Source organism: Symphodus melops (assembly GCF_947650265.1).
Source record: "Symphodus melops genome assembly, chromosome: 2".
NCBI classification, from domain to species: Eukaryota; Metazoa; Chordata; class Actinopteri; order Labriformes; family Labridae; genus Symphodus; species Symphodus melops.
The window spans coordinates 7,922,873-7,938,388 of record NC_136692.1 but is presented as its reverse complement, the minus strand read 5'-3'; the positions used below and the strand labels follow the sequence as shown (position 1 = coordinate 7,938,388).

The window sequence follows — 15,516 nt, the reverse complement described above, 5'->3', positions numbered from 1 at the left end:
CATACATATGAAATATGTAGTGGAGAGATAGGGTACATCCCAAGTTGCTTATTTGCAGTCTCCTCGGTCCTCGTTCCTCTGCCGAACCGGAAGTAGTTCCAAAGCCGCCATGTTGAGGATCGTCCCAAAGCTCTTATAGCGAACGGAGGAGAGAGGATCGAGGAGACACGAGAGCCGACTTCACGGAAGTCTTTTCACTGACAGACACGCCCCCTTCTCGTATATCACTAATTGATTGGACGCTGCACAGGATCAGACTTCAGTGAAACTTCTCAACATGAGCAGAGTTTAATATGGGAGAAAAGACGGACATTAAAAAGATGCGAAACGGAGCGTCGGACATTTAAACAGATGATGAACATCAGTGAGTTTGTAAAGAGTCGCTCTGTGATGAGCTGGGATTAAAAAAGAGTCTGATGAAGAGGAGTCCGTTTTATATTCTCACTTATTTATCTTCTGAACGTTTCATCATTTAGATTCTAATCAATCATTTTCAGTATCCTGACACATAAATATCTGTGTTTATAAAATACACAGTTCGTTGTCTAAATACAGGCTAGGTTAAGTCAAAACTGTTTAATAATAATCAATAATTATAGGCAATTCAAAATGAAATCTTTTAGTCAGTAGAAACTGTCCTTTTGGTTTGAAACAGACTGCAGGTTGTTCTTCAGGTGTTTTTTTTTATCAGGTAAAGACACTAAACACTGTAACTGTGTTTGATTAGAAATAATACAGTGTGTGTGTGTGTGTGTGTGTGTGTGTGTGTGTGTGTGTGTGTGTGTGTGTGTGTGTGTGTGTGTGTGTGTTTGATTAGAAATAATACAGTGCGTGTTTGTGTGGACATAAACAGCTGTTCGGCTGATTGACAGCTGAACGTGATCAGCTGATGTCGCGTCATGTGACGCTGTCGAGGAAACGACGTCTCATGTGTCTTAAAGCTGATTTCCTCGGTCCTCTCTCCTCGGCTTCGTTTCCTCCGTGCATCTCTGGTGGGCGGGACTAAGATGCAAGTGGAGGAGACAACTTGGAGGACACTCGGTGCAAATAAGGGAAATGAGATTGGGCCATAGTCTCTCACTCAGAGAACCATGGTTACACCTTGTAACCTACGTTACTTACAACTACACCTGCTTCAGGGACAGAACTGACTCTGATGCCAACAAGGAAACTGTGGTAGGGATAAGGGCTTTGGGGAATTACCCTTGCAATGTAAAATAACTTAAACAGGGAAGTGCGTTTTAAAGTAACTAGACAGAACTAGTCAGAAACAAAGACCCAAAAAAGTAGAATCACGCAAGGCAGAGTTCAATAAACATGAGAGTTTTAATACATGGTCCAGAAGGATATTCTTAAAGCACGTCTGGCTCTTTTAAGTGGGAGTTTGTTCTATTGCTGTGGCTTATCTTAACACAGTTCATTGATGCTTTCACAAATGCATGCTGAATCTAGAGGAAACTGTAGCCAGGTCCCGAAACACCAGCACCCTCCCAGGGTCATTCAAGGTTCATTTAAGATGGACATCGGCACCGTTTTTGACTTGAAAATGTGTCTGTGTTTAGAAATCCTGGATGCTTCGTCCTCTGGACTGAAGAGGAAAGAATCATTTAGCTTGTTTTCATTGCTCAGTTCTTGAAAACATCTGCCTGCCATCTGGAGTTCAAGGCCAGAGACCTGGAAAATTATAGTCAAGGGAAGAACAGGATATTAAAAACTGCAACCACCGCTGGCATACATTCAAAAAACAGTAGGCCTACAGCAGGTGGCAGGATTTGTTTTATTAATTTTAACACTTCAATAGTCATAAACACAAATCTTGCCAGAAGAGAAATCATTTATGACACATTTTGGCAAATTTACAGAGGAGAAGTCCCTGCAGCGGTATCAGTCAATAAAAAAAAATTGTCGGTCAGTGTTGGCTTTTTAGTGTTATTTCTCAATCAACACATAGGATACTTTCATCTACATACAGTCATAAAAAAATACTAAGTGGAAAATAAACACTGAAAATTAATTTCTTCGGGATTGAAGTACATTTCTGTGTTCAGTATTTTGATCAGATAAATTAATTGTTTGTTATTGTGTAAGTTTATCAGTTTATTGTCCGCCCTCTTGTCGATTATAAACTCAAAACATTTTTCTAACTCCAATTAGACTTCCCAAGATCCATCTCAATAAAGGGGGCACAATGCTACCACCTACTGATGAATGGGCGCTATTACACCACAGCGATGCACTATCACATGATTTCACTTCCGTACCTCACGAGTCCACATCTATTCAAAATGTTACTGTATTCAGGGAGGAAGCAGCGCACGTAGCTGACTATGTGGAGGCTAAGACCGAATAAAGAGCCACGTTAATGAAAATCTGCACCTTAAACCGGAGGTCTGACTTTGTGAGAGCACGACAGACTGTAAATATTAAAGAGAGTACAGATCATGTCTCTGCTCAGATTTGGAGTCACTCTGCTGCTGTTTACATATTCAGTAAGTACCATGTATACTGCTATTGGAGGAGTTGTGCCTTTCATTATTGTTAATGTTTACATTCTACATATTTTTGTAAAAAAAACGTCAAAGATGGTTGTTCCCGTGTTTAAAAGTCCTGCTACTGTACTCAAGACTAACACGATTTGTAGCTGTGAATATTTGTTATCAATAGTGCCATAGGGACATTTGCATCCATTAGTTTCATGTTGATGTAAAGAGCTGATTAAACTGAACTTGCATTTAGAACTAGGTTTCATTTCATCCAGTTGTTAAACTCTGTTTACTGTAATGCATTGTGTGCGTGTGCATGTGTGTGTGTGTGTGTGTGTGTGTGTGTGTGTGTGTGTGTGTGTGTGTGTGTGTGTGTGTGAACTTAAATACATTTAAATATCTTTAACATAAAAACATGACAAAATATCAAAATAGGCTGGTTTGTAATGATGAGTGCAGGGAAGCATTTTTTCCCCATCATTTTCCAAAGAAAGCAAAGGTTACCAGCTGGTCCAAAGTCAGCTGAGAGGCCAGTATTTAGCCATAAAGCATGAAACTTTAACCACAGCACATAAGCCGACTCAGCTGTCTATGAATGTTGATCACGAAATTAAAGATCTCTCATCTCCGTTTTATTGCAGCTCGGAGAACCTGGTTCCTTCAGCGTGGACTACGAGAACGACTGCTTCAGGAAAGATGGAGAAGTGTTTCGTTACATATCAGGAAGCATCCACTACAACAGGATCCCCAGAGCGTACTGGAAGGATCGGCTGCTGAAGATGTACATGGCAGGACTGAACGCCATCCAGACGTATGTTTACCTCATGTCTCGCTCTCTTTACCCATTACATTGATGTGGTCTTTCAGTCACGGGCAGTTGTTGGGATATTTCAGCTCCATTTAATGTAAGAAATAATGTAGAGTGACTGTATGTTCCAGAAGTTATTACCTGGCTGTCACACACTTGTTCAGGGTTTCTAAACATTTGCATGTGACGAAGATAAAGACCTGCTACTCAACTACTTTCTGAGACGTCACTCTACTGACAAAACGACAAAGAATCAACCTTTTAACACTTTCATATAGGATTAACGTTTGAAAGAACATAATTAGAAATTCAATTCAGTTTATTTAAGAAGTCGACAGTGCAGTTTTTTAAAACACCTGATTATCTATGGGTAAAAATGCCAGAATTAGCCAAAACACTACTCTTCATCTGTAGTCCCCTGGCCTTGATGTTAAAGAGTTCTTTTTTTTAAATACAAATAAGCGAGGAGAGAAAAAGAACGACAAGACAAATAGAAGAAAACTTAGCTCAGAACAAGACACAGAACAAAAATGTAATTCTCTGGCCAGGGCTTCTTGAAAGTAAATCATTCCTGTTTGTCTTGTAAACTCTATATCTTTGGATTTTGGAGAGCTTGTCAAATAAGAAGTACATCCTGTTGACATGAGAAGGTAAACTGTTGTTAAAGCTCCAGGTTTCAGGAATGAAGACGTCAAAAAGTTATGGAGTACATCCAGTAAGCCTTGGATAGATCTACAGGCCTCTGCACAGACTGAGCTCTGAGTACAGCTTGTACTCTCTGATGATGCACTATCCCATCTCTTAGTACTGTTGCCTTCCCTTTTTTTCATATCTCTAGTTTCATTTACATCTTAACTGTCAGACATGTAAAAATCTTGGGTGTGGGCTTTTTAAACTGACGTTGCCTTTACGTTGAAGGTACATTCCCTGGAACTACCATGAGGAGTCTCCGGGCCGCTACAGTTTCAGTGGAGACAAAGACTTGGAGCATTTCCTCCAGCTGGCCCAGGACATTGGTCTCCTGGTCATCCTTCGGCCTGGACCATACATATGTGGAGAATGGGACATGGTGAGGTGTTTGTCAGATAAAAAATACATACGAAAAAAGACCACAATCATTTTTATTTTTTTTCAAGCCACATTTTTTTTTGTAGACATTTTTTTTTAAACAAAAAAAATTATAGACTTTGGAGCAGCATCTCTTTGAGTTTAGATAAGCTTAAACTCCATGTGATTCTTTGATGAATGGAATGCCAGTTATCGTACCGCACGTGACAAACCTGCTGCCATTGTTGTCTTCCTTCTGTTAAAAAGGGGGGGCTCCCTGCCTGGCTTCTTAACAAGAAAGACATCGTGTTGAGGTCTTCAGATCCAGGTGAGAGTCACAGAAAAACAGGATGAATGATGAGACACTATCACGTTTGCTTTCAGCATAATGTACCACACTATGATTTGTGTGCATTAGATTACATCACAGCAGTAGATACATGGATGGGGAAGTTGCTGCCAATGATAAAGCCATATCTCTACCAGAATGGAGGTCCTATTATCACTGTACAGGTGAGTGTGGACTACTTTGCTACTTTCTGCATGTCTTTGTTTATTTACATTATTTTTCCTCCAGCTTTGTTTTTTTTTTTTTTTTGTTTTTTAGGTGGAGAATGAATATGGCAGTTATTTTGCTTGTGACTACAACTATATGCGCCACCTGACCAAGCTGTTCCGGTCTCAGCTGGGTGACGACGTGGTTCTCTTCACCACAGATGGGGCCGGCGTCGGCTACCTCAAGTGTGGCTCGATACAAGATCTCTACGCCACTGTTGATTTTGGGCCAGGTTGGTGTTGGAGTGTCCAGTCCACATTCTTTCATTTCCTGTAAGCAAGCAGATACATTTATAGAAGGAACAACCTGCCGCTAAGTGCTTCACAGTAAGATCAGAGAAGTCACATCAATTTCATATCGTACTGCGATAAGCACTAAGGCTATCATATCACATCTTACTGTATTTTACTACAAAGTATTGGGTTGTGTCATATCATACTGTAACAATGTCATATTGTAGTGATTGTATTGTACATTGTCCTCCTGTTGTGACTCACATACTGTACTCTAGTGTACCGTGTCATGTGGTCAGGTTTTTAGTTGAAGTTAATTCTTACTAAGGGTTCACTTGTGTGAGTAAAGGTTGAGTTTTAAAGTTGTATGAGAAAAGCGACATTGCATTAGTCCTCTGCTTCCTGTTTTTATTTTTTCATTTTTTTTCCACTCTGACTTAATGCCACATTGTATCTGAGTCACAAGTCACGAGGAAGCTGTACTTGTCTGAGGATGTATTTTTTGTTTTTGTTAGGTGGAAATGTCACTGCAGCCTTTGAAGCACAGAGACATGCTGAACCTCACGGACCGTTGGCAAGTGTCTCTCTCTCTCTCTACAGTTTGAACCCTGACGGTAAAACAGCACAGCCTCTTCTCGCTGACGCTCATACAGTTCACTTTCGTCCTCACAGGTGAACTCCGAGTTTTACACAGGCTGGCTGGACCACTGGGGGTCAGGTCACGCTGTCGTGTCAACTGTCACAGTCGCTAAGTCCCTTAATGAGATCCTGTCCATGGGAGCAAACGTCAACCTGTGAGTCTGTGACAGGTGTAGGCAACAACGATGACGTATAAGAAACGGAGGGTGATTTTAGGAAGTGATGAGAGGGGGAGGCCATCTGTCAAAGAACCCACAACTTATTTATATACGGTATAATAGGCTATGTACAGATTGTTTGGGTTGGAACTGGACGAAGACTTTAGAATGATTTACTTCATATGCTCCAATGGCTACTCTTAGGATCCTTTATGGGACATTTGCGTCTCTTTTTTTAAATTTCTGCAATAATTAGCCTTCTAGTGAGACATGACTGTAGAAATACTTTTATTGCATATGAGGGGTAAGAAGGGGTACTCCCCCCTGATTTAAATGTACTAAATGTTTATCCACTGCCTTTAGAAGTGGTGTAAGAGACTCAACATTTAATAAAGTCTCAACCGATAATGCTGGAAATAATTACTTGATTACATAATAACATTTATAATCATGAATGAATCTTTATTTAAACAAATTCCTAGTTACAATATACAAACTGAAAAACCTCCATATACAGATAATAGAGAGAGAATTGATAATGATAAGTTATTCAAATCTGATCATGTTTTATTTCCGTCCATGTTTCAGTTACATGTTTATAGGAGGAACAAACTTTGGATACTGGAATGGTGAGTGCACTTTGACAGGTTTGATCAGTTAATGTAATGCTCTCGTGTGACTCACAGCAGATCCTTTTCTGTCCTCTCTTTGCAAAGACAATAACCTGTGATTGTCCTTCAGGCGCCAACACACCTTTCGCCCCACAGCCCACGAGCTACGACTATGACGCCCCGCTTTCAGAAGCAGGAGACCTCACAGAGAAATACTTTGCTATTCGAGAGGTCATCAAAATGGTAAATAGTTTTTGGATTTTCGTATGTCGTCGCGCAACAACCAGAAGTATGGTTCTTTCAAAGAGCACACTTGGATGTATCTTTTCATTACAGTACCGTAAGATACCAGAGGGACTAATACCACCAACAACTCCAAAGTTTGCATACGGAACTGTTGTGATGAAACAGGTATTTGTCATATAAACCCTCATCAGAATTGAAAGTTATGAAAGCCTACAAGTCCTGAATTAAAAGAAGAAGTGAAGAATAAAAAACCTCTTTGTGTCCACACAGCTCCAGACAGTGTCGGATGCCTTAGAAGTCCTTTCTTTGTCAGGCCCGGTCAAAAGCATGTATCCTCAAACTTTCATTGAACTGAACCAGGTAACATTCAACATATATATATATATATATATATATATATATATATATATATATATATATATATGTATGTGTGTGTGTGTGTATCTTTATTTTAGGTTGGACTTTTATTTCATTTAAATACTTGTGTATTTGTTTGTCCTCGAGGCCTTTGGTTATGTGCTGTACAGGACTCGTCTGCCTGTTGACTGCAGCACACCGACTCCTCTTTCATCTCCTCTGAACGGGGTCCATGACAGAGCGTACGTGTCAGTGGACGGGGTGAGTCTCGCGCTGCGTTCAGGTGCATTGTCCCATGGTCCTATTTCTCAAGTTTGAAAGTTCTTCCAGTGCCTCTTTTTTTTTTTCTTTTTATTTTACCATCAAGCCAACATTTACTTCCATGTCATGAAATGTCTCCTAACTTTGCGTCTCTGGTTCTTTATTTTTCTGAGTTACTGTGATTAGAGGGCCCCTTCATGTCAACTCACAAGTCATCAACTCCTTTTCAATGATGTCACCATGTTTATGCAGGACACAAGTTGACACCGCTGCATCGTTGGTGTCGTTTTACAGATTCTGTACTCACTGCTGATCATGTGCTCAGTTAAACTTCCAGCTGTAAACGTCAGTTCTTTAAAGGGTACAATTGTTCTTTGAGTATGTCTGCATCATTTAAGTTTAGTTGCTTGTGTGAAGATGTAGGTATAGGATAGTTAAGGTTTAGTTTTGGCAGCAGCACTGTAACTCAGGGATTGTTTTCACACTTGTCTGAAGAAGATTACGGGTTTTTTAAGGTACATGTTGCAAAATCCAATTACTTCTGATATGAATAGGAAGTTCTCCAACACGAGTTAACCGTGCTGATGTCTCCTCCAGGTGTCTGCGGGGATTCTTGAAAGGAACAAAGTCATATCTGTAAATGTAACAGGGAAATCTGGCAGTCAGGTGGATATACTGGTGGAGAACATGGGCCGAATCAACTATGGAAAGAGCATTAACGATTTTAAGGTAATAAGGTTTAAAGTTACTGTTCGGTTGAGGTTATTTCTGTAATAAATGGTCAATGATGAAATCGTGAAACAGACTGTGGATCATCTTAAATGTATTCAGCTGTGGTCAGACAACACAATACTTGTGGCTGAAAAATCACTGACCATGGCTGACCCATTCTGACCAAGACCTTAAAATCACTGGCAAAGTGTTCATCTACACAGTGTTGCTTATATTCTGCCAAAAGGTACAGCCTAAAAATTGTTTCCCATCCAGATAGACTTCCAATAGGCTAGAAAGAGGACATTAGCTGGACTTGTAAATGTCAGACACATACATTTCTTCAGTCTCAGAGTCACATTTCCTTTTCAGCTCACAACATACACTTGGCTCCAATCCAAATTTCACTGCTGCTATGAGGTCTCTTACGTTATGTAATACAGCTTCACAAACCGAAAAGAGTTAGTCTTTGATGGTTGACACAAGTCAAAGCTGTATCCACAAACTTATTACGATGAATCAGTTACTCCTTTGGACAGTAACAATAAAGTTAGATGTTTCTACAAATAACTTGCGTTTGTATTTTATTTACAAATAATGTGGAGTGAGACTTGTCTCCAAAAAGCCGGGACACTTTGTTCTTGACTTTGTCATGTGCTCTTCCTATACAGGGCCTGGTGTCAAACCTGACTCTGGGGGCGGATACGCTCATCGGTTGGACCATGTACAGTCTCAGTATTGATGATGCAGTCACTCAGGGCCTCCTGGGTGAAACTAAACCAACAGCCCCTCCTGCCCCCGCTGCTCTCTCCCTTCCAGCGTTCTACGGGGGAAGTTTCATCATTCCTGACGGTATCCCCGACCTCCCACAGGACACCTACATCAAGCTGCCACAATGGAGGAAGGCATGTCACACATTTCCCTTAAAAAAATGTCAGCCTAATGTGAAGAAAGCAGCGGAAACAGCCTTGATTGTTTGTGGAAAACAATATTATTGATCACTTGCACTCTATGATAGATACAAAAACAAATAGTTTCATGTAATCGACATTTTGTTTTAAGCGGGGGGAAATGAGAGAAAAACAAGTGCTGTTTGTGATTTGATTGATTCATAAAACAAATGCAATACTTTTAAATGGACAATTAATCAGTTCCTTTTTCTTGTAGGGGCAAGTTTGGATTAATGGTTTCAACCTGGGACGTTACTGGCCGAGCCGAGGACCTCAGGTGACTCTCTTTGTCCCCGCTAACATCCTGACTACAGCTGCACCCAACAATGTGACCGTCCTGGAGCTGGAGGAGGCTCCCTGCAGCTCAGGGACATGCAGTGTGGAGTTCACTACCACCCCCATCCTCAATGCAACAGCGCAGTCTGACCTCAAACAGCACAGGAGGCTGTTTACTTTAAACGATTTGAAGTGAATGTCAGGGAACTCACTGCTGCACAAAAGGAAGTTATGCACACCACTTTCAGATTTCCAAATCAGCACTTTTCTAAACTCGATGAAGGTTTGATTTAAGAGAGGTGTAATGTGTTAAAGAAGGTGATTCTAGGACGTGTCATCAATGATTGAAAGTGTCCTTATGCACAGTTGGCATCTCTACCTCGCTGATTTTACAGTTTTATTGTTTTTAAGGTTTTTTTTTCTCCACACATGGATAATTGCCAAAACATCACCATGGCCTGTATTTTAGAGAATGTTTTTTTAATGATTTTTATGTGAAAAATCACACCAGGGAAAAATATTTTATGTATTATCATAGGAATGTGGATGTATTGTTGGATTTGTGTTCTGTAGCTTTTAGAGATGATCACTGCAGTGCGATTGGATGTTTGTGAAGAATTATTCTTTTAAAAAATGTAAATTAAACAATGGTTTTATGATACTTAAATGGTTGCTTTTACTGTAAGAGGAGATGTTAGGTAGATATAGTAATATATTCCAAGTAAGATGTTTTTTGTTTTTTTTGTATGACATTCGATTAAGCAATTTTGTAGAAAATACGTTGTAGTAGTGTGAGTAAGAAATGGTTAGCCAAAACAACAACAAAAAACAGATGAGTTCTTGTATACAGATCTTTTACCTAACAATGACTGGATATTTAACAGTAGATGACAGGTTAACTGGAAAAAAAATACTCTTCATTAATCAGAGAATCTAAAAAATGCTGATACAATGAAAGGGATTATGCAAAAAAAAAAAAAAAAAAGTAATTTGACCACCTATACATGTAGGTTGGGTGAAGAAAACAGGAGCATTTTATAACTGAAAAAATAATTCAGGGCATCCTTAATTACACACCTCACTAGGTAATAGCACGTAGATGACATTTAATGATTAAGAGAAAATTTAAAAAGGCCGCAAACATGTTCCAATGAATATAAAACCATTAAATGTGTTCTTTAGACCAACTGTGACACATTTAAGAAATAAGATTCAAGATTTTTATTGGTCACATACTCCTACAGATGTAAAGTGAAATGTAGGGACTGTTCCACAAGGCCATGCAATAACAATAAACGCTCAATTTAATAATATACATATATACAGTAAAATAGAATATAATGTAAACGATAAATAGAAATAAAATATAGTAGAATACTGTGTAAAGTGACCAGGGTCCAATAAAATAGCAACGTACAAACATTTCTCAAAAGGATTATTGAATGTGCAAAATTTAAAAATATAGAATCAGTTGTAAATCAGGTTTCTTCGGTCAACAGGAGTTAAAGGGACATTGTTTATAAAAGAACTCAAATTTTAAATTTCCTTTGACACATTTTGAATGTCGTCTTCATTCCGAACCACAAGGGGGCGCAGACGCTGTGAACAGGCTTCTCTCAAAACGGCTGCCAACATAAGAAGAAGAAAAAACTTCATAACGTAGAAGAAGAAGAGGGCGGAGGAGGCCTGCTGGGATAAAAAAAAAGAAGAAGAACACCAAGCAGGTGATATAAAGATTAGCGGAGTAATGGTCGTGGTTTCAGTAATGAGGTGAAACATTTATAGCATAGTTAAACATGTTCACGATGGAGCAGCCAGCTGTAGCTAACAGGGAGCAGTCTGAGCTAGCTTGTTCAATGCTCACCTGGTGGCTTTGCTAAGGAAGCTGTCTTTGTTGTTACCTGTTAGACTGAAGGCTGTGGACCACACCTTACGCTTGTCCTGTCGGTTTAGAAGCTGTGACTGTGCATTGACCTGAGCATGTTTGTGTCTTCAGCAGGTTGTGATCACCTCGTCATGCAGCACATCACCTCTGTTCACCAACAGAACTGAAGAGAAATCAGTGTTTATGTCCCTCCATCACTGTGACACCACCTCTCTGTAGTTATCAGACATGCCTTGGTGCCCAAACACCAAACGAAAATATCACTTTTAACCATACAACCCGGAAGTGGTGTGGATCCTGACCTCTGTGGTGTTTCATTTAATCAGGTAGAAGTTACTCAGGCTCGAACCGAGCTGTCTCCGTACACACCATGGTAGATAACCGCTATGCCACAGCTTTGGTCATCGGCTCGGTGCTCAGCCTGCTGGCCACAGTCTACCTCTCCGTGGCAGTGGGAACTCAGCACTGGTACCAGTACAGCAGTCCACCAGTTAAACGTGAGGGCAGCAACGCCTCCGAGCTCAGAGAGGAGTTCATCAACAGAGAGTTTGATGAGAAGGCGTACAGTGACACCATCTTCCGCCTTAATGGCACCCTGGGACTGTGGTGGAGGTGCATCCAGGTGCCTGGACAGACACACTGGTTTAAAGAACCAGGTAAGACCTCCTTTTTAATAATACTAATAGTATAACTTCTGTATGTTCACACTCGTGCCCTGGTTGAACATGCAAACTCCACACAGATGGAACCCTGTCCAAATAAGGGACTCAAACCTTGCTGTGCTGCCGCGTCTTATTTAAATTTAAAAACAGAATTAGGAACATTATCAGATACATTTATATTGATTACATGGCAGGGGAATGATGTGGATATATAAGTCTAAACATTGATAAACCTGTTTAATTTGTATTCTTTCATTTAAAGCTGGCTTCAATGCTCTTAATACAATAAACCTTTTTTTTTTTACCGTCTTCCTGCTAATTCAGTCAAATGAATGCCTTTAAATGAGACGGGTATGGCTGCAGCCTGGAGACCTCTCGTCTCGTGCCCTTTCGCGTGTTTGGATGTAAGACATGTTTCGTGACATGTTTTTTTTTTTCTTTGTAAGCTTTGGACTTCCCTTTGTATCAACAAAGTTTCTATCTATCAAAAAAAAAAAACGTGCTCAGAACTAAAATCTGCTCATCTGTAAACTTTTTTCTATTGGTGATGACTCGATAGTATGATAGGATTTCTTTTTACCCTGTAGTTCAAGAACAAAGAAGCAGGAAGGAGTGGATTAGACGTGAGCTTTTGTTTTGATAATCAAGCTCTTCTGAAGCTCCTGGGGGGCGTGGCTTCAGGGCACCAGACGAGAGGACTCCAGGCTGCAGACAAACACTCTTGTAAAATTAGCAGCGTAGTAGAATTGGCGTGCACTTGGTGTAATGAGTTGTAATGATTCCTGCTCTTTGATTCTGACTTCAGACCCAAAGTTGGAGACTCAGTGCGTGAGCTTCACTCTTCCTCAGCAGTTTAATCCAAAGTACAAATACCCAGGAAACCACAGTGAAGAAGATCTCCTGAGAACATGTGAGTCTTTGCTTCTAAGGTTTTGACTGTTATCTTTCCATTGTTAAGGACTGTAATTGTGCATTATTGAACCCTTAAATTGTCTGAGTCCTGCTGTCAACACCAGTATAAGATAATGTACTCACCAGAAAGCACTCTCCACACCAGGTTCTTCCATGTTGCTGTTTTTGGTCAGACTGTGAACCTGCCACCTGGAGTTAAAATTCAAAATGTCTTTTTCTTTTTAGACTTGTGGAGGTGTCAGTTTCTCCTGCCCTTGGTGTCTTTGGCTTTGGTGTTCCTGAGTGGCCTTGTTGGGGTCTGTGCCTGTCTGTGCCGCAGCTTCACACCCACCTTAGGAGTGGGAGTGCTCCATTTACTGGCAGGTAAGACGGACGACTGCATAACCAGCCTTTCCATCTCTGGAAAAGGAAAGAACTGAAACATGTTGCGATACATTCTGAACTTTCAATGTTCTTATGTTTACTGTCCCAAGTGTCTCTCCTGAAAATACCAGCACACCCAGTATGAAATGAATACTGTGAATGCAGCTCAGGTCTCATACTGGTTAGCACATGACTCAACCGAGCTGTGCAGGTACACCAGTGAAGCTATGCAGAGCAAGCTGGATTTGCAAATTAAGAAGGTTCACTGTAAAGGTCGATGTCACCACTGGGACAAGAGACCAGTCCAGCTAGTAAAGCTGGAATTGTACTTTTTTAAACTCAAATTGTTTCAGACAAGACGTTGATTACATTGTCCATCAAATTTATGCTGAAATTCAGTGTCTTTCCTGAGGCTCATATGTCATCTTATTTCTGCCATTGAGGCCGGAAAGTTGAAATTGAAGCTAAAAGAGGTTTTTTTCTTTTCTTTTTTTTGTTTTTATTTCTAGCAAAACCCTTTGTTGATATTCTTGTAAATTCACAACATTTCTCTAATTCTTCTGCCTTCACACCTGCTTTAACACAATGCACATCTTCAAACCCTCTCCCTCTGTAGTGTTCATCATTTACGTCACTCTTCCTCATCAGGTCTGTGCACTCTGGGCAGCGTCTGCTGTTTCCTGGCCGGGATAGATTTGCTCCACCAGTACACCACACCACCTGAAGGGGTGGAGGGCTCGCTGGGTTGGTCCCTCTACCTCGCCCTCATCTCCTTCCCTCTGCAGATGATGGCTGCTGCTTTGTTCATGTGGGCGGCAAGGAGTCACCGCAAAAACTACACTCGCATGACCGCTTACAGAGTCGCCTGAAAAGAGAACGCGTACGTCGAGTTACTTAGAAAATGCTTACTGGTGTGAGAGCTCCTACATAATCCTCCTTTTCTATTTTTATTTTTTTTTAAGTATATAAGTCAAAGAACTGTACTGGTTTTAATGTTTCACTTCCTCTTATCACAATCCTAAATTGAACAATTACATGGTATCAGGTAAACGGTCCCTCCAGGAAGTCGCGATGTTGCAACAATTCACGCAAATTCAACCAATCCCCGCGATTTCTGGGCGACCTTGCAATTTTGTCACCGCAACTTTTCTGCAAATTTGTACAATCAAAACAATTTTCCCCGCAACTTTCACCAATCAGAGTAGTCCCACGTGAAAACGGCCAGCTATACATCACCAACATTTTGTGACCACGGACCAAACATGCATTGCAATTTTTTGGAAAAGCTGCAGCGAAATCAGGCATTTTAGGCCGCAACAATCCCCCCCAAAAAGTCCGCGAAATCCTGGAGGGACTGGGTAAAGCAGAAACGGCCAAACCATATTGCAGCCTGTTATCACAAGTGCTCATAAATAGAGGTTTCATATCTTTGAGTTCATCTCTAACATCATTTCTAAAGCTTGTTCTGTGTTGTATTTATGCCGAGATGTTCAAAATGATCGGTTTCTTGTGACTTGTGTTGCTGTGCGCTACTTCATTTGCCTTCATTTCAGTTGCCATTGCTTGAAAAGCTGCTCATCACCACATTGTCCTTAGACCAACAACGGAAAGGGAGAAAAACTTGCACAAACTTCAGATATTCACATATCTAAGCCAGGGTAGCTTTCACCTCTAGTGCATGACAACATAAAAGCTCTTCGGTGTTTTTCTATTTTTGGATTACCTAAACAAAATCCAGCCTTTTTCTTTGCATGCCTTTTTAAAATAAGATGTCTGTCGCCTGTGAATAGTTGATTTCCGTCTGTGGTATGTGTTCAATTAGTGTCCCTCCTAGACCTGTAACCACTCAACTAACCCCCCCACCCCCTTTATAATGTCTAATATTTATTCATGTTAATTTAATTTGATGCCACTCAAGTAAAACTGTGATCATTTTGTAACATTTAAATTCTAAAGATTACACCACTGACATTTTACACTACAGTAAAGTTGTACTTTTGACAGCTGCAGTTCTTCAGGTGTTTTTCTAATCATGGTTGATGAGTTTAATTTGTTGCCCGGACGACTGGTTTATCGATTCAAGATGTCAAATGTTTAACACTTATCCACTACAGTCAAAGAGACTTTCACTGTCATTTGGATTGCAAAAAATCTTACTTTGCAATAATAAATGTACATGACATTAAACTTGTGGGTCAATGTAAAGACTTTCCTACTTTGTAGCAGAAAAAAAGAAAAAAGACTTGTAATTCTTGTTTTGTTACATGTTGTGTATACAAGGCTTTTGTAAATGTATGTATTTTATGTAAGCACACTACCAGTTTCTGAAACAATACATTTCTCATTTGCTGAATATTA

General features: G+C 40.2%; 2 protein-coding genes across 3 annotated transcripts; both read left to right on the top strand.

The window, feature by feature from the left end:
- Positions 1-2,208: 2,208 nt before the first annotated feature.
- On the top strand, positions 2,209-9,997 carry glb1 (galactosidase, beta 1). The gene is made up of 16 exons (XM_079337936.1): positions 2,209-2,489; positions 3,125-3,294; positions 4,210-4,360; positions 4,606-4,666; positions 4,757-4,851; positions 4,946-5,126; positions 5,643-5,701; positions 5,800-5,921; positions 6,513-6,553; positions 6,666-6,778; positions 6,872-6,946; positions 7,052-7,141; positions 7,286-7,399; positions 7,997-8,128; positions 8,782-9,015; positions 9,278-9,997. Exons 1-16 carry the CDS (start codon positions 2,442-2,444, stop codon positions 9,530-9,532), a joined length of 1,941 nt encoding a protein of 646 aa, XP_079194062.1. The 5' UTR covers positions 2,209-2,441; the 3' UTR covers positions 9,533-9,997.
- A 954-nt stretch (positions 9,998-10,951) lies between these two features.
- cldnd1b (claudin domain containing 1b) lies at positions 10,952-15,516 on the top strand. Of its 2 annotated transcripts, none has more exons than XM_079337492.1 (5): positions 10,952-11,060; positions 11,333-11,877; positions 12,689-12,793; positions 13,021-13,158; positions 13,807-15,516. In XM_079337492.1, exons 2-5 carry the CDS (start codon positions 11,592-11,594, stop codon positions 14,025-14,027), a joined length of 750 nt encoding a protein of 249 aa, XP_079193618.1. In that variant the 5' UTR covers positions 10,952-11,060; positions 11,333-11,591; the 3' UTR covers positions 14,028-15,516. The 2 variants fall into 2 exon arrangements, with proteins under 2 accessions (XP_079193618.1, XP_079193619.1); XM_079337493.1 differs by having other exon boundaries at positions 10,962-11,060; positions 11,336-11,877.